Source organism: Pan paniscus, chromosome 19, assembly GCF_029289425.2.
Source record: "Pan paniscus chromosome 19, NHGRI_mPanPan1-v2.0_pri, whole genome shotgun sequence".
NCBI classification, from domain to species: domain Eukaryota; kingdom Metazoa; phylum Chordata; class Mammalia; order Primates; family Hominidae; genus Pan; species Pan paniscus.
Window position 1 is genome coordinate 96258086 of NC_073268.2, and position 24578 is coordinate 96282663.

Here is a 24578-nt window from a genome sequence, read left to right on the forward strand (position 1 = left end):
AGCTGCTGGCACCTTAGAAGTATAGAGTTTATGGGAAAAGTTTTAAATTTTTAATGAAAAAGACTTAGAACAATGTATTATTTACATGTAAATAAGAAAAGGGAGCAGAATCCCCATATCCTCTTCAAAGGAAGGGAGACGGGAGGCCATTTATGAGAAGAAAGTCCATATAAACCCCATCAAGTAGAATCTGGATCCAAATACTTCCAAACAGGAGTACACAGCAGGTGAACAGTCTCCCTCATCCAACTGATCTGCTGCTTCAGATAAGATCAGCAACTGAAAGTGAAGAAAGAAACAGATTAAGGAACAACACAAACAAAATGAAAATTTGTTAACGTAAATTTAACTAAAACCTCACAACAGACTTCTCAAAACAAAAAACAGGCCAGACATAGTGGCTCACGCCTGTAATCCCAGCACGTTGGGAGGCTGAGGTGGGCGGATCATTTGAGGCCAGGAGCTCGAGACCAGCCTGGCCAACATGGTGAAACCCCGTCTCTACTAAAAATACAAAACTTAGCTGGCTATGGTGCACGCGTCTGTAATTCCAGCTACTCAGGAGGCTGAGGCAGGAGAATTGCTTGAACCCAGGAGGCAGAGGTTGCAGTGAGCCGAAATCGCGCCACTGCACTCCAGCCTGGGTGACAGAGCGAAACTTCATCTCAAAAACAAAACAAAACAAACCGCAACAACAAAAAAACAAACTCAAGTGCCCCAAACTAAGAATAGGGAAGTTCCCTCTACAATTACAGTAGAGCTGGATGATTTCCTACCGTTCATCGGCATCTCATCAATCTGAGTGGAATAGTACTGCTCGATATCTCTGAGGATGCGGATGTCGTCATTCTTTACAAAGTTAATGGCCACACCCTTCCGGCCGTATCGACCTGATCTCCCAATTCTTCAGGAATAAAACAATATTACAGTTAGTATATATAACAATCAAGATTTAGTAAATGTGTCACAGAAGTGAAGCCAATGAGAGCTTGCACCCTACCTGTGTATGGACAATTCTCTGTTATTGGGGAGATCGTAGTTAATGATGAGGGACACCTGAGGGACATCCAACCCCCTGGCCCAGACATCTGTAGAAATAAGCACTCGGCTGCAAAAAGAAAGAGTGTTTGAGGTGATTAAATTACTCATACAAGTATAAGACTGGACTTGCTTCCATTGCTAATTTTAAGGAATCCTGGCTGCAGGTCCAAAATATACGAGATTCTCCTCTCTCAACAGTCTGTCTGCAAACGTGAAGCCTCAGGGACAGCACCAGAAACCCCTGTGCAGAGGGGCTGTTGGTGGATTTAGTTACTTCGGTCATGTGCTCCATCAGATTAAAAAAATAGACATCTTTTACTAGACTATCTTTAACTTGTTTAATCGGTCCTAAACCAATAATTGGGAAAAATACTTCACTTTTGCCTAGCAAAAAATTAAAAACGGTAACTTCAGCCGGCCATGGCGGCGGCTTATGCCTGTAATCCCAGCACTGCCAGAGGCTGAGGCAGATGGATCACCTGAGGTCAGGAGTTCGAGACCAGCCTGGCCAACATGGTGAAACCCCATCTCTACTAAAAATGAAAAAAAAAAAAAAATTAGCCATTCCAGCTACTCGGGAGGCTGAGACACAGGAGTCACTTGAAATCAGGAGGCAGAGGTTGCAGTGAGCCAAGATTGTACCACTGCACTCCGGCCTGGGTAACGAAGTGAGACTGTCTCAAAAACAAACAAACAAACAAAAGACACACACAGCACATTTGTTAAGCTGACCACAAGGTGGGCAAAGAAGGAAGTCTGAATCAAGTTCAAATGAATGAAACCACCCAATCCACGCTTTCTGACCACTGTGGAATTAAACTAATCGAAACGATGAACAGAAAACCCCCCTACTTACTGGAAAAGAAGACACACACTTGTAACCAAGGTGACCAACCTGGCTAGTTAAGGCTAGTTATCACCTCAACCTAAGTATTACAGGAGCACAGCGGACCCCTCATTAACTGGAAGGTTTTCTGCTCACCCAGGGCCTCAGCTTTCAGAGCAGAAGCTTGTCATCCCCCCGGGTGTGGGGCCTGCACTTAGGCAGTGCATATGAAGTGCTTAGCACAGTCTAGCAAACCCTGACCTGCAGAGCCACAGCATAGCGGACCCACCTGGCGCCCGACCGGAACTCCTTCATGATGGACTCCCGCTCTTTCTGGGGCATGTCTCCATGCATTGAGGATACGGTGAAGTTGGCTTCCCTCATTTTCTCCGTCAGCCAGTCCACCTACAAATCCAATCAACAGATGCTACTGCAAGCTAGTATACCAAAGCAGAGACGTGCATTCGGGACTTTACCGCATCATTTGCAGAACCAGTATCAATATTCATAAGGTAACTGCTCTTAAAACTCAGAATCATCCTAACTGGATGTACAAACTTTTTCCCAGAAAATGTTGGGGTGCACTCACAAAACCCTCTTACTTCATTTTCTCCATATAATGACTCTATGGGGGGAGGGGGCCAGGTGTGCTCATTCTCATTTGAAATCCAATCTTGTTAGAATGTAGCCCAACTCCTCTCCTTTCTCAGGAAAGTGGCCGACAGTTCTCAGGTCTGCCTCCACATTACCATCACCTGGGGATCTAAAACTACTCAGGCCTGGGGTCCACCTTCAACCAACAAAATCTGAATCTTTAGGGGTGGCTGATATCGCTGTTCTGTAAATGAAGTTTTAATGGTCACAGCCACGTGACCGTTTGCATATTGTCTACAGCTGCTTTTACAAGAGAACACATACCCTGAAAGCTTAAAATACGGACAAACTGGCCCTTTACTGAAAAATCTTGATTGACGTCATTCAGAGACTCAATCTGCAGTTTCCCTTCAGCACAGGGAGGCTGTGCAGTGCCTCTCACCTTTCTTTTGGTGTTGCAGAAGATGACCGCCTGAGTGATGGTCAGTGTGTCGTAGAGGTCACACAGAGTGTCAAATTTCCACTCTTCCCTCTCCACTGCCACGAAAAATTGCTTGATGCCTTCCAGAGTCAATTCATCACTGAAGGACAAAGACAAATCCTGTTACATACTCATCCTTCCTTCTAGGACTTGAGGGTGGGCCAAGCCAGGATCCAGGGAGACCCTGGTGGAGAAGGTCACACCGTGATATCTGGTGCAGACCCAGCAGCCCCAGCCCTGTCCTCCATCCTATCACCACTTCCGTCACACAGGCCTCCATTCTGTATCCTACTTAACATTTCACAATGTGCAGCACATGGAATACGATTCTAAATGAAACACTGATAAAGAAATACAGTCACCTAATTTTTAAATTTAGAATTATTGGTTCAAACCACAATGAGGATTGTAAAAGATGGGTTGTTTTGTTTTGTTTTGTTTTGTTTGAGACAGGGTCTTGCTCTGTTGCCCTGGCTGAAGTGCAGTGGCACAATCAAAGCTCACTGCAGCCTCAGCCTCCTGACCTCAAGCGATCCTCCCACCACAGCCTCCTGAGTAGCTGGGACTAGAGGCATGTGCCGCCCTACCTGGCTAATTTTTTATTATTGGTAGAGATAGGGTCTCTATATGTTGCCCAGCCTATTTGGTTTTTTAAAACAGGAATTTTAAAAGAATTTGCATGCTTTCAATTCCTTTACACTCAGGCAAGAGGATAGCCTGAGGTCCGGGTTTTGACACCAGCTTCAGCAACACAGCCAGACTCTGGCTATAAAAAGTTTTTGAAATTACGACATAAAATCCTTTATAAATGCGGCCCAGTGTTTTAGTAAACTTGACAAGAGGGGCTCCTACCGTTTCACCAAGATGCGGATTGGGTCGGTCATGAACTTGTTGGTCATCTCCAGAATCTCGTGTGGCAGCGTGGCACTGATGAGAACCACCTGTGTGGCTGGAGGCAGGTACCTGTATACATCGTAAATCTGCTCTTTGAAACCTGGGACAGGGAGCAAGACAGGTGAGGGATGTTTAGGGCGGCACACCCAGAAATGGAAGGTGCGCGCCCAGTGTTCCCACTGGGTTAGAGGCAGAGTGGTGATAAGGTACGTTTGACAGGAAATCTCATTTTTACAGCACCAGGCCACATCCACGCGTTCTCTCCGTCCCTACTCCCCGCCCCCCGGAGTGTTATCTGGTTGAGGGAATCTGGTTTCCCTTTGGTGCTTCTTCAATCTGAAGTGATCTAGGGATCAAGAAACCCACCCCGAGAGTCCTAGATACCAAATAAAAAGCCATAGAGGCTGGCCTGAGTCACCCACGATGAATAAACAAATAAAATCAAGGTAGGAATTTTTTGTTCATAATTGCCGCCAAGGCACAATTGTTTTTCCACGATGAAAACGCTATTCACATTCAGAACAGTCACTGGCTGTTTCAATTTTACACTGTGAAAATTTAAGAACTAAGAATTATGTCAGTAGAAAAGTAATTCTTTTGTTACTCATACCTTTATTCAACATTTCATCAGCTTCATCCAAAACCAACATTTTGATAGCACGTGTCCTTAGCCTTCTGCGACGAATCATATCTATAACATGAGATTTTGAAATACTTATGACAAATCACATCTATGAGATTTTGAAATAATCACACCTGAGGCTCCCAAGAAAGAGCTCATCATTCCACTGGTCTCAGGGTTCCAGAGACCTTCCCTCCACCTCCTGCAAGTGACCCAGGTGCAAAAGTCTACCGTGCGGCCTACCAAATCGAAAGCTGTCCTGTACCATTTAAGCACTTCTTACAAATACTACCGGCAGCACCATTTTTAGCGACAAAAGTGCTTACCAAAAACGCGCCCTGGAGTGCCCGCGACAACATGCTGTCCATAATCCAGCTTCCTGATGTCCTCGCCAACATTGGTGCCTCCAATGCAGGCATGGCACTGGACATTCATGTAGTCACCGAGAGCAAGCAGCCCCTGAAACAAAGCACAGGTTCACGTCCAGGGTGGGAGAGAGAAACATCCACATTTTCCAAAAAGAAAGACTGTTTCTCCTCCGAGATGATCACCGATTATTATTTATGCCATTCTTATCTCCAAACCACAAAATTCTCCTGCTCTTTTCTCTGACAAAAACAAGTTAATTTTGCTTTTTTTTTTTTTTTTTTTTGAGACGGACTCTCACTCTGTGGCCCATGCTGGGGGGCAGCAGCGCAATCTTAGCTCACTGCAAGCTCCGCCTCCCGGGTTCACGCCATTCTCCCGCCTCAGCTTCCTGAGTAGCTGGGACTACAGGCGCCCGCCACCACACCAGGCTAATTTTGTTTTTGTATTTTTAGTAGAGATGGGGTTTCACCGTGTTAGCACACTGTGCTGTGTGCATCCTATATGTGTATTCAGGGAGTCGTTATCTCCTGACCTCCTAATTGGCCTGCCTCGGCCTCTCAAAGTGCTGGGATTACAGGCGTGAGCCACCACACCCGGCCTGCTGGTTTCTTATTACAAAAGCTATATCATTAACAGAAAAGAATATGTAAAATTCATAATCCCATCCACTGAAGAAACCAACATTAACATCTTAATATACATCTTTTTAAACATACGTCTTTATACTACGTTAAGTATAAAATGGGTACAATTTATTTTTTTTTGAGACAGAGTTTCACTCTTCTTGCCCAGACTAGAGGACAATGGCACAATCTCAGCTCACTGCAACCTCTGCCTCCCGGGTTCAAGTGATTCTCCTGCTCAGCCACCCAAGTAGCTGGGATTACAGGCGCCTGCCACCACGCCCAGCTAATTTCTTTGTATTTTTAGTAGAGACAGGGTTTCACTATGTTGACCAGGCTGGTCTCAAACTCCTGACCTCAGGTGATCCACCCACCTCGGCCTAATTTATTTTTATTAAAATTGACTTTTCGCAAAAAATCTACATTTCTAAGGCTGTAAAAAACTACCGAGAGCACACAAGCCACACCAAAAATGACTTAATACAAACCAGCAATTTATATAATGATTCATGGCAAAATGTTAATCAGGAAGAAAATTTTGAGGTATCAGAAAACAGGATTGGATTAAATAAATAAGTCGGTGTTTCACAACTAAATCACAAAAGCAGTACTTGTTAATCGGACACCGCTCTCTTTAGCCATCTCACCTTCTGGATCTGCACAGCCAACTCTCTTGTGGGAGCCAAGATCAAAGCTTGAGTTTCACGAAGCTGGTGAAATAATTTATCAGAAATTAGAGAATCCGCAGTATTATCAAAGTGGATTCCAAGGTCAAAGCTTGAGTTTCACGAACCTGGTGAAAGAATTTATCAGAAATTAGAGAATCCGCAGTATTATCAAAGTGGATTGTAGTCATTCACACTCAGATCAATATGAGAAATAGTATCTCATATTAATCATACTTCTCATCTCTTACAGGTTAGCAAATATTAATGTCATTTAAATTGCAAATCCAACAATAACTTAATGTGTCAGGATCCTCGTCTGCAGACAAGAGCTTCCTCTAGTTAAATAGCAAATCATGACACAATATTAGTGCAAATATTAGTGTACAACTAAGACTCTGTGTAAAAATTTGCTGAGTCAATACATACTGGAAAATTTTAAATTGTACTTTTTGAACACTGTAGTTACAGAAGAAAAAGCAAGTATTTCCTAGAATTACATAACAGTTTGTTTTAAGAATGGCAAATTACCTGAATATCCAAACACTGGAGGACTGAGATACTGAAGGTGGCTGTTTTTCCTGTGCCGGACTGAGACCTATTCAAGGAAACAAAAGCAGTGGGATTAGAGGGAGGACAGGCCACGCCACAGCTGCACTCCAAGGCCTGGGCTCCAGAGGCACTTAGGTACCTTCTTAGAGCAAGCCCCCGTACCTAATACCATCTTAACTGCGAGGAGGCAGGACTCGGGCCCAGTGTCACAGCTTGTTAAGTGTCCATGAAGAGAGTAGACATGGCTTCTGCACGGGGGCAATGGAGTCACAGACTCTCTAACTTCAAGAGGCGTTTCATAGGTGTCAGAAAAAGGAGGACTCCCCTTTATTGAAATACAACTCTTTTCCTTCTAGGATTTTGGACTAACTCTCTCCTCCAAAGAAATTTTTGTGTAAATGAGTCTTTTTTGAAATTAGGCAAACGAGGGATAAAGCTATTAAAAGAGGGTTTGTGGTGCCAGGAGATACGGCTATATACAAGTTTTCATCCAGAGTTCCTGGCTCACAGCTCCCATAGCCCTTATTACAGTCTTATTAAATTGATGGGTTTGTTAGGCCTCAGGAAACAATCTCTCTGACCTTCTGCTCTCCTTTCACCTGCTCCACAGCAGGGCTCTAATCTTCCCTGCCTTTCAGATTGTGAGTCATAAAGACCCTCATGTCACGGCGTGGTGGCTCAGGCCTGTATTCCCAACACTCTGGGACGCAGAGGCAGGATTGGATGAAGCCAGGAATTCGAGACCAGCCTGGGCAATACAGCAAGAGACCCCATTTCTAAACAAAACAAAAAACTAACCAGGAACGGCGGCACATTCTGGCAGTCCCAGCTACTTGGGAGGTTGAGGCGGGACGATTCCTTAATCCTTGAAGTTAGAGGTTGCAGTGAGCTATGACTGCACCACTGCATTCCCGCCTGGGTGACGAAGTGAGGCCCCATATCTTAACAAAAAAAATGTTGAGGCCGGGCACAGTGGCTCACGCCTGTAATCCCAAGGCTTTGGGAAGCCAAGGCAGACAGATTGCCAGGAGTTTGAGAGCAGCCTGGGCAACACAACAAAACCCTGTCTCTACAGAAAATATAACAAGTAATTGGGCATGGTGATGTGTGCCTGTAGTCCCAGCTACTTGGGAGGGTGAGATGGGAGGATCGCTTGAGGCTGCTATGAGCTGTAATCACATGACTGCACTCCAGTCTGGGAGACAGAGTAAGACCCTGTCTCGAAAAATGTAAACAATTTAAATTTCAAATTTTTTTTAAAAAAAGCATTATGGTATTATCCCAGAAAAGCTCCTGCCCTATTTATTCCCTTATGGGGGAAAGAATGCTGACCTCATGGAATTTTCCATAAAAACCCAAGAGGACTGGGTTCCAAGAGCTTCTAGATGGCTGAACACAGACAGTGGAACACAAGGAGGTTCCGGGAGGTGACCACCCGCCCCTTGGAGGCTGCACCCCTCCCCCCATATCTGTATCCTCTGCAGTACCCTTTATCATAAACCACTAAATGTGTTTCCCTGAGTTCTTTGAGCTGCTGTTCCAGCAAATTAATCCAACCTAAAGAGGAGATCCTGGGAACCCAACTTGAAGCTGCTTGGTCAGAAGTTCTAGAGATCCGAACTTAGAACTGGTGTCTGAAAAGAGGGTAGTCATGGGGACTGAGCCCTCAACCTGCAGGATATGGCCTATCTCCAGGCAGGTGGTGTGAGAGTTGAACTGGAGGACACCCAGCTGGAAAACCCCCACACCTCTGCTCACAGAAGTCTTCTTCTGTGCTGATGATTGTCGTGGTGGTGTGAGAGCAGAGGAAAAGCACAGTCTGTTTTTCCGAAATTGTGTTATATACAATTCCACATGCCAGCAAACCACTAAGCAAAGCTGGCTAAGAAAACGAAAGCCTTGGCCGGGTGCGGTAACTCATGCCTGAAATCCCAGCGCTTTAGGAGGCCAAGGAGGGTGGATCACCTGAGGTCAGGAGTTTGAGACCAGCCTGACCAACATGGTGAAACCCCGTCTCTACTAAAAATATGAAAATTAGTCGGGCATGGTGGTGCATGCCTGTAATCCCAGCTACTTGGGAGGGTGAGGCAGGAGAATAGCTTGAAACTGAGAGGCAAAGGTTGCAGTGAGCCGAGATGGCACCACTGCACTCCAGCCTGGGCAACAGAGCGAGACTCCATCTCAAAAAGAAAATGAAAGCTTTCTACAGTAGAGAACACAAATTAAAAAAATTATTAAACCCTGTGGCTAAAGTCAGGGAAAGTGTTGGAACTGAGCGTGTACAAGCTGAGGGAAACAGTCATCCCGGAGCATCTAACTGCACTGCGCTGCCCAAATTCACATCCAGCCCTGCGCCGCACCCCAGGACAACTTACTGTGCGATGACATCTCTCCCTTTGATGATCTGCTTGATTGCTCGTTGCTGGATTGCTGATGGTTTTTCAAAACCTGCAAATAAAAACAAAAAATTAGCTCTCACCACAATGACGGCATAGAAACCCTGTACTGTAAGCTCCTCAGGGGCAGACATGGTTTGTTTTTTGAACCTGTCCTCCAGCCTAACCCAGTGTTCAACATAGCAAGCTCTCAAAACCCAGGGGCTCAATGAATTGCGCTGAGTGGATTTCTACACTAACGTGGGATATTATTTGTAAAGATCAATCTCTATTTTTAAAAAAACCACCAAATTGTAGAATATAGACACCAGTTTTCTTTAAAAAAAAATCTGGGCGTGCAGCATCTGGAAGTATAAGTGCCAAAATGTTCCTGGCAGTTACTGCAGTAGAGGGGTGGAAAGAAACTTACTTTTTACTCTAATTACTCCCTTACGTTTGACTGGATTACAAACAACCTATACTACTTTTTAAATTTAAAAAAAACAAACAAAAAAACAGGAAAGGCACTCTAGCCATTGTTCTCTCCTACTAGCTAGCATTAAGTCTGTGTGTTGCTGACAGGTCTACAACTCCGTTTAACCTGCGTGGGTCACGCTGCAGGGTGTCCTGTGTTGTTCTGTCTGGATGCAGCTCACTAACTACAACACCATCTCTCTTGCAAAGCAACTACTACACCAAAGGGTGAGGCTATTTTCAAGAAGAACCACGTGTTTTTCAAGTAAATAAAATTTTATGTACAAAAACTCTATTTCAATTATTTTTTGGTAGTCTCTTAAATGTAGCTCTGCTCAGTTCTGGGGCATAGCGAAAAATAAGAAACAAAAGAAAATGTAGCACAATTTCCCATCTTAACACAAACGCAAATATAGCAGATGATTTGAACTCTTCATGAAGAGCAAGCACATAGATGGGAAACGAACAACAGTGTCTTAGGGCAGGGACCGCCTGAGTGCCAGGAAACCAGGTGGGGCTGTCAGCCTCACTGCGAGGCTGCCTGAGATGCTTTTTCACCACCCATCCTCAGCAACTTCGCTTCACTTTGTCCAAACAGTTGTGGCATCAAGAACTACAGGATACGGCCAGGTGGGGTGGCCCACACCTGTAATGCCATCACTTTGGGAGGCTGAGGCTGGTGGATCACTGAGGTCAGGAGTTCAAGACCAGCCTGGGCAACATGGCAAAATCCCCTCCCTACTAAAAATACAAAAATTAGTAGGACGTGGTGGCCCACACCTATAATCCCAGCTACTCGGGAGGCTGAGGCAAAGGAATCGCTTGAGCCCCAGAAGTGGAACTTGCAATAAGCTGAGATCATGCCACTACACTCCAGCCTTGGTGACAGAGCAGGACTGTCAGAAGGAAAAGGAAGAAAGAAAAGGAAGAGAACTACACGATAAAAAATGTCCCTGTCCCAAGCATTAAACACAGGCCATTTATCCCAGATGCTGGTCATTCCCATCTATGTGCCCAACCCAACCTCTTCTCCAGGCTCTCCCTCAACTTCCTCACATCTTTCAAACATACCAAGAGACAGCTCCTGATTCTGACTCTCTGGAGTGCTGCCTACCTAGCCAAATGTTTGCAGCATCAACCACCGCTTACTCAAAACACTCCAACTCTCCTTCTTCTGTCGCTCACGTTCAATCCATCAGCCAATGCTGTCAGCTCCCTGGTACTCCATCTCCAAGGCAGCACAATCCTCTCTTCCCTGAACTGGAGCAAAAGCTCCCAACTCTCTTGTTTCCTCTCCTGCCTTGCCTCGCCTCACCTCAAATCTACAGACACCCAGAAGAATCTTTAAAACTGTAAATGTGATCGTGTCACATAGCTACTTAAAACCTTCCAGTGGCTTCCCACTAGATTTCTAAATGAAATTCAAATTATTCGTCACCCTACACGTCTTTGCTAGATCTGCCCCGACTAGCTCTCCAAAATCCCACCACAGGGGACTTCTTTCAGTTCCTGGAATGCAGCTGGCTAAGGGCTGCAAGGCCCTGGCACCAGCTGTTCCTTCTGCCCCAACTGCTCTTCCCTCTTCTCATTAACAGTCTCCTTCATCCAGAACTCTGCTCAAATGGCACCCCCTCCTGCGAAGCCCCTTACCTCTCTGCTTTACTAATTCTCTCCTCCTTCCCAGTCCCACTCTATTCAATTACCCCGCTGCAGGTTCTTCACAGCAACCACCACTGCCCGGGCAGCCTGACAGTATGCTTTCCCCCCAAACGAACTTCAAAACCCGTAAAGGCGCAAACCCATCCGCTTTACCGCCAAAACCCCAGTACCCAGAAAAGCTAATAGGGAGAAAACAGTTATCTGCTGAATGAACGACGCTCAGGCGCCTCGAAGCGGCTGCAGCCCCCGACAGACCCAGCGCCGAGCTCTGCACGGGGGACACACACCGAAAGCGCCGACACAGCCAGGCGTGAGGGCGAGGACGGGGGTGGGGGTGGGGGTCGGACGTCACTGGCCCCCGAGCCTCGACCCTGACCACGACCTCCGGAGCGCAGGGCCGGCCCGGGAGTCACCAGTCGGGCCCTCAGCCCCCGGCTCGCCCCCGACTCGCCCCCGGCTGGCCCCCGCGGCCCGCGCCCGCTCACCGTAAGCGTAGATGCCCCGCAGCAGGTCCTCCCGCAGGCCCATGGTGTCGAACGTGGGGGTCACATCCACCTCCTCGCTGGTCTCGAATTCCACTTTAGTCATGTCTTCCTCTTTGAGCAGCCGCTTTCGCGCCGAGCCCGAGGTCGCCATCGTGGCCGTGGTCGCCATGATTCAGAGTCCGCGGAAGAGCACAGCGGATCTCGCTGCCGCTGCCGACCTCGCTGCCGCTGCCGACCTCGCTGCCGCTCTTAAGAGAACTGCCAAGCGGGGCTGAGAACTGAGGCCTTAAGTATGCCAAAGCGAGAGACGTGCGTGCGTACGTGCTTACGTGCGACGCGGCCACGCCTCTGGGGGACGGGGCACTCTTCGTCACGTGAAAGGGAACTGGGCGTTTGCCGCAGGGAAAAGTAAGGTGTTTCTGCTCTCGCGCCATATGCAGTTCCCGCGGGATCTCGTTGAGGGCGGGGCACCCAGTTCCTTACAAAAGGGATGGAGGGTGTGGGACCTCTGAAGTTGGCGGTGTTTCGTAGCGGCTGCGGGATTTCGCGGACTGGGGCGCTGAGGTTCTTTGAGCGGCGTGTGGCCCTGAATTCCCTGGAAACAGGCTGGGGCCGCGAGGGGCCTCCGCTCCGGGCGGGGTCCCCAGATAGCCCCGCCTCGAATAAAAATGACGAGCACGGGTCCTCTCTCGGGCCCGCAGTGGGTGGACTGCGTCGCGGACCCGTAGTGGAGGCGCCCAGCTCGCCGGGGAGATTCGGGTGGAAACCCTCACGGCCGCCGGTGGTGGGCCCCGGCGCGGCGCTGGGCTCCGGCGGGTCTGCGCTGGGGAGGGCCAGGGCCCCTGACGCCGGCGTCCCTCTTAGGGGACGCGCCTGGGTGTGTCTTCACCGTTTGCCTGGTGAGTTGGAGACAGGGTCTGGCTCCGTCGCCCAGGCTGGAGTGCAGTGGTAGGATCAGGGTTCACTGTAGCCTCCGCCTCAGCCTCTGGAGTAGCTGGGACCTCAGGCGCGCGCCACCACGCCCGGCTAATTTTTAAAATTTTTTTGTAGAGACGGGGTTGGGGGAGGGGGGGGTTAGGGTTGTCCTGGCTGGTCCTGAACTGCGGGGCCTCAGGTGATCCGCCTGCCTTGGCCTCCCAGAGTGCTGGGATTACAGGCATGAGCCACTGTGCCCGGCAAGCAGCTGTTCTAAAGTAAAATACACGCTGAGCCTGCCATTTGCTCTTAATGAAGGCCACTTGTCAGTAGACGGTGCTGCTAATGCGTGTCCTGCAGCAAAGATAACCCAGACGGGATCATTTTTTAATTGCCCAGCAGAACTTTAACCAGTTGCGCATCTTAACCTGCTTTTGGTTTGTTCGTTTGTTTGTTTTGAGACAGTCTGGCCCTGTCGCCCAGGCTGGAGTGCCATGGCGCGATCTCGGTTCGCTGCAGCCTCCACCTCCCGAGCACAGGCGATCCTCCCGCCTCAGCCTCCAGAGCACCTGGGACCACAGGTGTCGCTACTACGCACAGCCACTAACCGCTTTCTTATCTGACACTTTAAGTGCTTCTTTGTACCCAGCTCCTCTAACGCCTTTTGAAGCAGCTCCATCATCTTTGAAGGGCAGTTCATGCTGTTGAGAATCATGTTTTTAACTTTGGGAAAATTGTATTTCCACGAGCGCCAGCTCTGTCCTTTTTTTTTTTTTTTTTTTTTGACGGAGTCTTGCTCGGTTCGCCCAGGCTGGAGTGCAGTGTCGTGATCTCAGCTCACTGCAAGTTCTGTCGCCCAGGTTCACGCCATTCTCCTGCCTCAGCCTCCCAAATAGCTGGGACTACAGACACGCGCCACCACGCCCAGCTAATTTTCTGTATTTTTAGTATAGACCGGGTTTCACCATGTTGGCCAGGATGGTCTTGATCTCTTGACCTCATGATCCGCCCGCCTCGGCTTCCCAAAGTGCTAGGATTACAGGCATGAGCCACCGCGCCGCGCTATTTTGTGTGTGTGTGTGTGTGTGTGTGTGTGTGTGTGTGTGTGTGTGTGTGACAGAGTCTCACTCTGTTCCCCAGGCTGGAGTGCAGTGGCGCAATCTTGGCTCACTGCAACCTCTGCCTCCCGGTTCAAGCGACTCCCCTTCCTCACCCTCCTGAGTAGCTAGGATTACAGGCATGCACCACCACGCCCAGCTAATTTTTGTATTTTTAGTAGAGATGGGGTTTCCCCGTGTTGGTCAGGCTGGTCTTGAAGTCCTGACCTCATGATCTGCCCGCCTCAGCCTCCTCAAATGCTGGGATTACAGGCATGAGCCCGGTCCTGTCCTTTCTTATGGTCACAAATCTGGCTTGCATCGCTCGGCACATCTTTAATCCACAGCTTCTTTCTAGGAGTGCTTGAAAAGCTCTCCTTTTATGAAGGTTAATTTTAGTTAAAACCAGAGCATCCTGGCCAGGCCTGGTGGCTCACGCCTGTAATCCCAGCACTTTGGGAGGCCGAGGCAGACGGATCATGAGTGTAGGAGTTCGAGAACAGCCGGGCCACAATGGTGAAACCCCATCTCTAGTAAAAAAAAAAAAAAATACAAAAATTAGCTGGCCGTGGTGACGGGTGTCTGTAGTCCCAGCTACTCTGGAGGCTGAGGCAGGAGAATCTCCTGAACCCCAGAGGTGGAGGTTGCAGTGAGCTGAGATTGTGCCACTGCACTCCAGCCTGGGCGACGGAGACTCCATCTCAAAAATAAACAGAAAACCAGAGCATCCTTTTATCAAGAAGTCGGTGGATTGCAGTATTTCAAGGGTGAACAAGTAAATGCAGCCTTCTCCAAGAGTGAATCTCATTCTGGCCCCAGAATTTATCCATGACAGATAATTGACCTTCTGATAAACATTCCTTGTAAGGATGCTGGTGTTACCCAAAATATTAAATATTTATAAAGCTGAATAAAATGTAAGTTCTGATACCTTCCTCACTCTACAAAGGATCATTTAGTGCCTCACACTGCCAGGCCGTGCTGTAGCGCTTTGTCGTAAAATACACACAGATTTCAGTGACTTAATGTAGGAGAAGAATGTAAAATACCTTGTTGACTAAAGAAAAACAGTTAAGCTTTTAAAGAATTAAAGTTAGTTTTATTCAGAAGCCTTACTGAGGACCCTACACCCTGGCCCCAGCCCAGGAGCTCAAGCGATCCTCCTACCTCGGCCTCTCAAAGTGCTGGAATCACAGGTGTGAGCTACCAGGCCTCACCTTGTTCAAAGTTTTAAAATCTAATCCACAAACTGCTTAGATTTGTTTTCCTTCATATTTTTATGACTAGATGATCTAACATTTTACACCATTTTCCTGGAAATGTTGTTTATGCCAGGTGTCTGAACACACATCTTAAAGGGCTCTAACTTTTCTGGGGAGCAGTAGCTTTTTAGCCCAGAGTCTATGACAATGTGACAATGATGAGAGCTGCTGAGGTTTGCTGCAGTCTCTGGGTGAACGATGCTTTCTAGGGAAACAATGGGGCATAAAAGAGACATGGGCTCTCCTGCCTTGAGATTAATCGCGTGAGATGGAACCCTCCCCAACACACAAACACTGTGGGACATGAGGTGCTGGAGACGGGGCTGCTCACCCAGAGCTTAATGGGTCTGTCCACCTTTCTGACCAAGAGGCCTCTTTTCCTAGAGGCTGAGGGGCCCTGGGATGATGAGGGTAAATCCACCTTTTAGAGTAGGAATCTCCAAACCCCAGGCCACGGACCAGTATCAGCACCTGTGTGTGGCCTGTTAGGAACCAGGCGGTGCAGCAGGAGGCAAGCAAGGGAGCTCAACTGAGCTCTGCCTGCTGTCAGCAGCAGCACTGGACTCAGAGGAGTGTGAACCCTGTTGTGAACTGCACATGCGAGGGATCTAGGTTGTGCACTCCTCATGAGAATCTAATGCCTGATGATGGGAGGTGGAATAGTTTCATCCCGAAACCACTACCCCGTCCATCTCTGGAAGAATTTTATTCCACCACCTGTGGAAAAGTTGTTGACGTGGCTAGACTTTGTGTCTTCACCCACATCTCATCTGGAATTGTAATCCCATAATCCCTATAATCCCCACGTGTCGAGGGAGAAGCCAGGTGGAGTAATTGAATCACGGGGATGAGTCCCCCATGCTGTTGTCTCCATAGTTGTCTCGAGATCTGATGGTTTTATAAGGGGCTCTTCCCCCTTTGCTCGGCACTTTTCCCTTCCTGCCATCTTGTGAAGAAGGTGCCTTGCTTCCCCTTCACCTCCTGCCATGATTGTAAGTTTCCTGAGGCCTCCCCAGCCATGCTGAACTGTCAATTAAACCTCTTTCCTTTATAAATAACCCAGTCTCGGACAGTTCTTTATAGCAGTATGAAAATGGAATAATACATTTGTCTTCCACAAAACCCGTCCCTGTTGCCAAAAAGGCTTTAGAAAACGCAGTGCGGGAAGGTGGTGAATAGATGGGAGGAGACTCATGTTTTTGTCATGTAGGAGAGCAGCAAGAGCTCCTCTCAGGAGAAGAGGTTTTTGCTGTGAAATATGGTGCGTGCTTTTCCATGGCCTATGTAGTGCTCAGCAGATGCCCTAGCGTCAATAGGATCCCAAACCCCTTGTTCTGTTTATTACTGGTAGGCAGTTAGGATCGCGTCAGCCGTGTCTTGAGAACATGCCTTGTGAGTCATGCACCAGATTTGTTAAAGTGTCGGCTCTGAGTAGCTCTGTTGTGCTATGCATAACATCTACTTAAAAAATGAGAGCTGACAGCCTCGCTTAGCTTTCTATCCACAAGTCCCCTGCTTAAAGTTCTGGATAAATGTTTCCGTTCCTATGGGAAACCTCCATTATCTCCATAAGTAGAGAATGCAGATAGGTATCTTTTTTCTTTTACTGATGGAGACACTAAGGCCCAGTGTGATTAGTTCAAGTGCCCTACAGGGAAAGGCACAAGCAGGCCAGGCTCTGAGTTCCCTAAACAGTAGCTATAGTGCCTGCCCTTTGTCCCTGGCCCCCATGGTGTCTAGGAAAAGAGGCTCCTGGTCACTGAGGTGGACAGACCCCTATGCCTGGTCTCAGCATCCTCGCTGTCACCGGCATCTCACTTCACACATGGTTTCCACGTTGGGGAGGGAGACTACTCACCCCATTAAATGTGGCTGCTAGGGTCCTGTCTGTTTCGCCCCCACTGTTTCCCTAATGCTCAGTAGGTGTTCAATAAATAGTTGTTGGCTTACTCAATGTGTGGACCTCTGGGGCAAGAGAGAGGGAGGGACACAATGCAGTCCCAGCTGGCCAGGAGCGCTGTGAGCTCAGGAGGTTGCTGTGGGGGAGATGGTGAGGTAGGAATGTGGCAGGACTTGTTTCACAAGATAGAGGTCACAAAGACCCGCTGATAAAACAGGATGTGGTAAAGAAGCCTCCGAACTCCACCAAAAGCAGGATGGTGATGAAAGCAGCCTCCGCCTGTCCTCACTGCTCCTTATATGCTAATTATAACGCATCAGCTGCCAAAAGACACTCCCACCAGCCATGACAGTCTCCAAGTGCTATGGCCACCCCTGCAAGTTACCCTATGTGGTCTGAAACAGGGAGGAACCCTCAGTTCCGGGAATTGCCCACCCCTTTCCCGGAAAACTCATGAACAGTCCACCCCTTTTTAGCATACGATTAAGAAATTACCTACCATAAAAGCCAACTGGCACCCCTCAGGGCTGCTCTGCCTATGACGTAGTCACGCTTTTATTCCTTTACTTCCTTCATAAACCTGTTTTCACTTCATTCCGTTGGCTCACTTTTGAGTTCCTTCCCGTGGGAAGCCAGGAACCCACGTGGTCTCACAGGCTGAGTCCTACTTTGGGGGTTTGCCCTGTGACAATGGGAACAGCCCGGTGGTCTGCCACCCTCCAGAGCCGACCTGTCCCTTTTCCTTTACCTTCATCGGCTCCCAGGAATCAGGTAGAAAAGGGTGAGGTGGCTCTTCTTGCCCAGGAGGCTCAGGGGCAGTGCTGCTGGGCTGCACTGGGTTCCTGTAACTCATCACTGCAGGAGTTGATGTCCTAGATAGAAGTGACCTCGATCTGATCCAAGGGGCCATCCCCTAAAAGTGACTTCCTGCCAGAAGCCTCCACCCATCCGTAGGTATTAAAGGGTGAACACTGTTCATTTCTAGGCACAGCCCTGCCTAAACCCAACTGGCTGGGGCAAGGCACCTTGCTGAGCGCTGCCTGAACTCACCTCACTGCTGTCTTGACTCTCAGACCCTGCACTGGCTGGTCAGAGTCTAGCACATGTGCAGTGTTAACAGAAAAACCAAACCCTGTAAAAATGTTTTCAAGAGGGTTATTCTGAACCAGTAGAAGTGACTGTGGCCTGGAAAAAACACAAACCCAAAAAGCCTTAAGTGGTCACAAGGTACCCAGGTAACAGTTTCTGTCAGGCCTCTGAGCCCAAGCTAAGCCACCATATCCCCAGGGACCTGCACATATACATCCAGATGGCCTGAAGCAACTGAAGATACACAAAGGAAGTGAAAATAGCCTTAACTGATGACATTCCACCATTGTGATTTGTTTCTGCCCCACACTAACTGATCAATGTACTTTGTAATCTCCCCTACCCTGAAGAAGTTTCTTTATAATCTCCCCCACCCTTAAGAAGGTTCTTTGTAATTCTCCCCACCCTTGAGAATGTACTTTGTGAGATCCTCCCCCTGCCCTCCAAAACATTGCTCTTAACTCCACCGCCTATCCCAACACCTATAAGAACTAATGATAATCCCACCACCTTTGCTGACTCTCTTTTTGGACTCAGCCTGCCTGCACCCAGGTGAAATAAGCAGCCGTGTTGCTCACACAAAGCCTGTTTGGTGGTCTCTTCACAAGGACACGTGAGACAGTTTCCTTTTTTTTTTTTTTTTTTTTGAGATGGAGTTTCACTCTTGTTGCCCAGGCCGGAGTGCAGTGGCACAATCTCAGCTCACCACAACCTCTGCTTCCCAGGTTCAAGCGATTCTCCGGCCTCAGGCTCCCAAGTAGCTGGGATTACAGGCGTGCAGTACCACGCCTGGCTAATTTTTTGTATTTAGTAGAGATGGGGTTTCACCATGTTGGTCACGCTGGTCTCAAACTCCTGACCTCAGGTGATCTACCCGCCTTGGCCTCCCAAAGTGCTGGGATTACAGGCAGTAGCCACTGTGCCTGGCTGGTAACAGTTTACTTTTATACATTTTAGGTAAACAGGAGTTACAGGCAAAGATGTAAGTCAGTGCATGGAAGGTATACGTTTGGTTCAGCCTGAACGGCAGGATATCCCAGAGCAGGGGCTTACAAGTCATACGTGGGTTTTACAGATTCTTTACTTGCCATTTGAGAGAGTTAAGCTATTATTTATATTACATTTTGGGGGAGTCAAAAAGAGTTAAGCTACCGTCTAAAGACCTGAAGTAAGTAGAAAAGAATGCTTGAGTTAAGGCAGTTGTGGGGATGAAGGCCCTTGTTATGTAAATGAAAGCCTCATAGGTTTCTAGCAGCCCTCTGAGAAAATGGATGGCAAATGTCTCTTTTCAGACTTTAAAGGTGTCAAGCTGTCAGCAAATCTCTCCTAGATCCAGGCAAGGCCTGGATATGTTAGTGGACATTCTCTACAGATGCAAATTAATTTCCCCCACAAAAGATAGCTTTTTTTTTTTTTTTTTGAGACGGAGTCTCGCTCTGTTGCCCAGGCTAGACTGCAGTGGCACAATCTTGGCTCACTGCAAGCTCCGCCTCCCAGGTTCATGCCATTCTCCTGCCTCAGCCTCCCGAGTAGCTGGGACTACAGGCGCCTGCCACCACGCCCAGCTATTTTTTTTTGTATTTTTTAGTAGAGACGGGGTTTCACCGTGTTAGCCAGGATGGTCTCAATCTCCTGACCTTATGATCCACCTGCCTCAGCCTCCCAAAGTGCTGGGATTACAGGCATGAGTTCACCACGCCCAGCTGAAAGACAGCTTTGCAGTGCCATTCCAAAATATGTCAAAGAAATATATTTCACAGAAAAATATTTTGATTTCCATTCTGTCATGTGTGCTCATCCAGAACCAGTTTGGAAAGGAAGCCACATTGTACCAGGTTAATTAAAAAAAAAAAAGTTTGACAAGGGTTTATGGTTAGTAGGGTGTGAATCAGCCTTTGCCTGCCATGGCCTTAGGTCTTGTTTATAATTTGGTATCTTATTGCCACAAAGAGTCTGTTTGATCAATCTTATCTCTATTTTAACCTAAAAGAAAAACTTCAGCCTGTTGCAGGAAGCCAGGGACCCCGAATGGAGGGACCAGCTGAAGCCACAGCAGAAGAACATAAATTGTGAAGATTTCATGAACATTTATTAATTCCCCAAATTAAGACTTTTATAATTTCTTACGCCTATCTTTACTGCAGTCTCTGAACATAAATTGTGAAGATTTCATGGACATCACTTCCCCAATCAATACTGTTATAATTTCCTATACCTGTCTTTACTTTAATCCCTTAATCCCATCATCTTCATAAGCTGAGGATGTCTGTCCCCTCAGGACCCTGTGATGATTGCGTTAACTGCACAAATTGTTTGTAAAATGTGTGCTTGAACAATACGAAATCTGGGCATCCTAAAAAAGAACAGGATAACAGTGACTTTCAGGGAACAAGGAAGATAACCATAAGGTCTGACTGCCTGCGGGGCCGGGCAGAACAGGGTCATATTTTTCTTCTTGCAGAGAGCAAATAGGAGAAATATTGCTGAATTCTTTTCCCAGCAAGGAATAACCCTGGAAAAGGAATGCATTCCCAGGGGGAGACCTCTAAAACGGCTACTCTGGGAGTGTCTGTTTTATGTGGTTGAAGATAAGGGATGAAATACACCTTGGTCTCCTGTAGTGCCCTCAGGCTTGCTAGGATTAGGAAATTCCAGCCTGGCAAATTGTAGTCAGACCGGTTGTCTGCTCTCAAACCCTGTTTCCTGTTAAGATGTTTGTCAAGACAATGCATGCCCGGTGGGACATGGAACCTCATCAGTAATTCTGATTTCACCCTGGTCTTGTGATCTTGCTCTGCCCTTCTGCCCTTGTGATCTTTTATTGCCCTTTGAAGCATGTGATCTTTGTGACTTACTCCTTGTTCGTACCCCCTCCCCTTTTGAAATCCCTAATAAAAAACTTTCTGGTTTTGGGGCTCAAGGAGCATCACGGAATCTACCAATAGGTGATGTCACCCCCAGAGGCCCAGCTGTAAAATTTCTGTCTTTTGTACTCTTTCTCTTTATTTCTCAGACCAGCCAATACTTAGGGAAAATAGAAAAGAACCTACGCTGAAATATTTATTGGAGGCTGGTTCCCCTGATAGTATGAGCTTCAGCTTGCAAGGCCTCAGGGAAAATGTGGTAGCAATTTCATTCAGTCCACATCAGAAAGATGGAAGAAGATTTTGAAAATGTTAGTTTGGAGATTTGTAGCCAGATAAGAATGGAGGATTCATCACAAATTGTAGAAAATAATAAAAACTGAAAAAACAATGGACAAGGCTGGAAACTAACAACAAGTGTACTATAGTATTCTTTCTTTCTTTCTTAAAAAAAATTATTGTAGGGAAGAAGTCTTGCTATGTCACCCAAGCTGGTATTGAACTTCTGGCCCCAAGCAATCCTCCCACCCAGCCTGTAGTTTTCTTTTGAAACCTAATTTTTCTGTCTCCAGTTTCCCATTGTTATCAAGAAGAAATCATAGTAAGACCAATATATTGGTAAAATAAGTTTTAGTCTTATTACACTTGGCCCGATTATTTGCATAAAGAATAGTAAAAATAGTAATTGGCCATATAGGCTCTTTTCAGTTGCTTTTGCTGGAACTTTTTATAAGGTTAGACTATTTATTTAATCTCTCTGTCTCTCTCTCTTTTAGACAGAGTTTTACTCTGTCACCCAGGCTGGAGTGCAGTGGCACGATCTTAGCTCACTGCAACCTCTGCCTTCCAGGCTCAAGCAATCTTCCCACCTCCACCTCCCAAGTAGCTGGGACTACAGGCGCATGCCACCACACCTGAGTATGTTTTGTATTTTTGGTACAGATAGGGTTTTGCCATGTTGCTCAGACTGGTCTCAAACTCCTGACCTCAGGAGATCTGCCCACCTCAGCCTCCCAAAGTGCTGGTATTACGGGCATGAGCCACTGCACCTGGCCTTATTTATTTTTGATGCAGGGTCTCACTCTGTTGCCCAGGCTGGAGTGTAGTGGTGTGATCATAGCTCACAATGACCTTGAACGCCTATGCTCAAGTGGTCCTCCAACCTCAGTCTCCCAAGTAGCTTGGATGAGAGAAACATATCATTACACTGGGCTTTGTTGTTGTTGTTGTTGTTGTTTTGAGAGATGGAGTCTTACTATGTTGCACAGTCTGGTTTTGAACTCCTGGCCTCAAGCAATCCTCCTGCCTTGATCTCCCAAAGTATTGGGATTACAGGCTTGAGCTACCATGACTGGCCAAGGTCAGACTTTGTAAAAGCCTCTTGAGCCAAGCCAAGGATTTATCTGTGCCTGCAGATACCTGTATGAGTTGGGAGACAAGCCAAGGATTTATCTGTGTCTACAGATACCTGTATGAGTTGGGAGCCAAGCCGAGGATTTATCTGTGCCTACACATACCTGTATAAGTTGGATGACTTATTCTAGAGGTCTCAAAATATATTTTGAGATTCCTGGGCCTAATCAGAAAATGACATTCTTTACTTAACACAGGTCAGGAAGCTTGCAGGGGAACCACTGAGTCAAGGTACCAGGCCAGTCTTTTCAACTGTCTTTTTTTCAGCTCTATAAGTTAACCTCAATTCCTCAAAACAGTCCAGTCATATCTAAAATATGCCATTCTAGTCAATGCCTTGGTAAAATAATCAGTGTGTCCAACTGTGTCCTGTTATGAAAGACAACAGATTCTTACTGACCTTATGCAAATAACTATATTGCCATAAATTAGGAATACTCACAAATAGTTTTCAAACTTGGAGACATCAGATGAAGAGAAAGAAATATGCTTCAAATTTTGCTCACAAGAATATACTTCACTCAATTGTTAAAAGCTATAAATAGCTCAAAAGAAAATAGTTTGTCAAATATCAAAGGTTTAAAACACTTCATATCACAAAATAGGATCACAGGTCACTGTAAAATGGTCATTGAGCCACAATGATAATTGAAATACTTCAAAAAGCAAAAATTATATACTCTTTAATAGAGTCAGTTTCCCAAACAATCCTAAACCTAATAAATTCAGGCTGGGCACGGTGGCTCATGCCTGTAATACCGGCACTTTGGGAGGCTGAGGCCAGTGGATCACCTGAGGTCAGGAGTTCGAGACCAGCCTGGGCAACAGGGCGAAACCCCATCTCTACTGAAATTACAAAAATTGGCCAAGCGTGGTGGTGCATGCCTGTAATCCCAGCTACTCAGGAGGCTGAGGCAGGAGAATCACTTGAACCTGGGAGGTGGAGGTTGCAGTGAGCCAAGATTATGCCACAGTACTCCAGCCCGGGTGACAGAGCAAGACTCCATCTCAAAAAAAATTCAAAAGCCAAAAAACTAATAAATACAGCATGAGGCCACTGAATCTGTCTGCCTCCCTCACCTATTTTGTTTTGTTTTTTGAAGTTTGCTCAAAAGGTAAACAAACATCTTGTACTCTTATTACACAAAAATTTTGTTCCAAAAAGGAAACCAAATTTTACATTTGCATTAGTGTTTTATTAATAATAAAGCTAATTTTAATAAAATTTTGTAAACAAATCCATCCATTCTTAACCAGTTTGACCACAAGATTTTTATAAACCTTTTATAACCTTTGACAATTTTCCATTTTCTTTTTCAACTTTCTATATACATTTAGTTTTATCTATCATTTTTAAATTCCCTCAGTGTAAAACTTAACTAGGCAAAATTAATATCCCTTTAACAAAAACTACAATGGTATGGCTTCTTATAACCTCCTTTACTAAAAACACGTTTTACTTTCCTCATATATTTTGCACATAGAAATGTTTTTCTTCTATCTAGTAGTTTTATTTATTTATTTATTTATTTTTGAGACAGAGTCTCACTGTGTAGCCCAGGCTGGAGTTTTAATTACATATATTAATTATGATGTGAACTCTTAGTAACACTTATTTTTAGAGAAAAACCTGGAAGGTCAGCAATTTTAATAATGTGCTGGATGCAGAGCCCAGGACAAAGGACAGTGCCTGCAGCTATGCCTCCACATGGCTGAGGTGGGACGATTGCTTGAGCCCAGGAAACAAAGATTGCAGTGAGCCAAGATCTCACCACTGAACTCTCACCTGGGTGACAGAAAAAGACTCTGTTTCAAAAAATTAAAATAATAAGCAACAGTTTTATGACTTTAAAACATTTAGGTGACAGAATCTGACCAAACAAACAGACCATTAAACTTAGACAAAAATGTCTAAGTTAAATTCTGAAGACATTTTACTATCCTGTTTTACCAATAGTTTAGAACCCTATTTACCAAAGATTGCTAGAGTCACCTGAACTAGAACTCATTTGAGTTAACGTTTCTGTTTTTCTGATAAAATATTTGATTTAAGTGCTTACCTTTTCCTTAAGCCAATTAATTAGAGCTCTTTCATGTATTTTGGTAGTGAAACATGACATACACATGACATACGTAAACACATAGACATACAAACACACAAACAGAAGCAGATCTTATAGACTCATAAGATTCTTCATTTGCCATTTTTCAAATAGTTTCTCTCCCTCACTTCAGACTATTAATCTCTTAACTGTTTCATGCCCTAAACAATTGTGAGGGAACTGTAAATTTTCATCTCCAAAAACATGACTCGGCAGGTTGAGGCAGGAGAATCAGGCAGGGAGGTTGCAGTGAGCAGAGATGGCGGCAGCACAGTT

At 46.3% G+C, this 24578-nt stretch overlaps 1 protein-coding gene across 1 annotated transcript; it reads right to left on the minus strand.

Moving 5' to 3' along the window:
- Positions 1 to 36: 36 nt before the first annotated feature.
- Positions 37 to 11918, minus strand: LOC134729468 (eukaryotic initiation factor 4A-III-like). The gene is made up of 12 exons (XM_063598807.1): positions 11661 to 11918; positions 9043 to 9115; positions 6647 to 6713; positions 6098 to 6160; positions 4785 to 4917; positions 4447 to 4527; positions 3795 to 3936; positions 2904 to 3042; positions 2157 to 2272; positions 1001 to 1108; positions 777 to 904; positions 37 to 279 (listed from the first exon to the last, which is right to left on the minus strand). The coding sequence occupies exons 1-12, from the start codon at positions 11827 to 11829 to the stop codon at positions 263 to 265; spliced, it is 1236 nt and encodes a 411-aa protein (XP_063454877.1). The 5' UTR covers positions 11830 to 11918; the 3' UTR covers positions 37 to 262.
- Positions 11919 to 24578: the final 12660 nt, after the last annotated feature.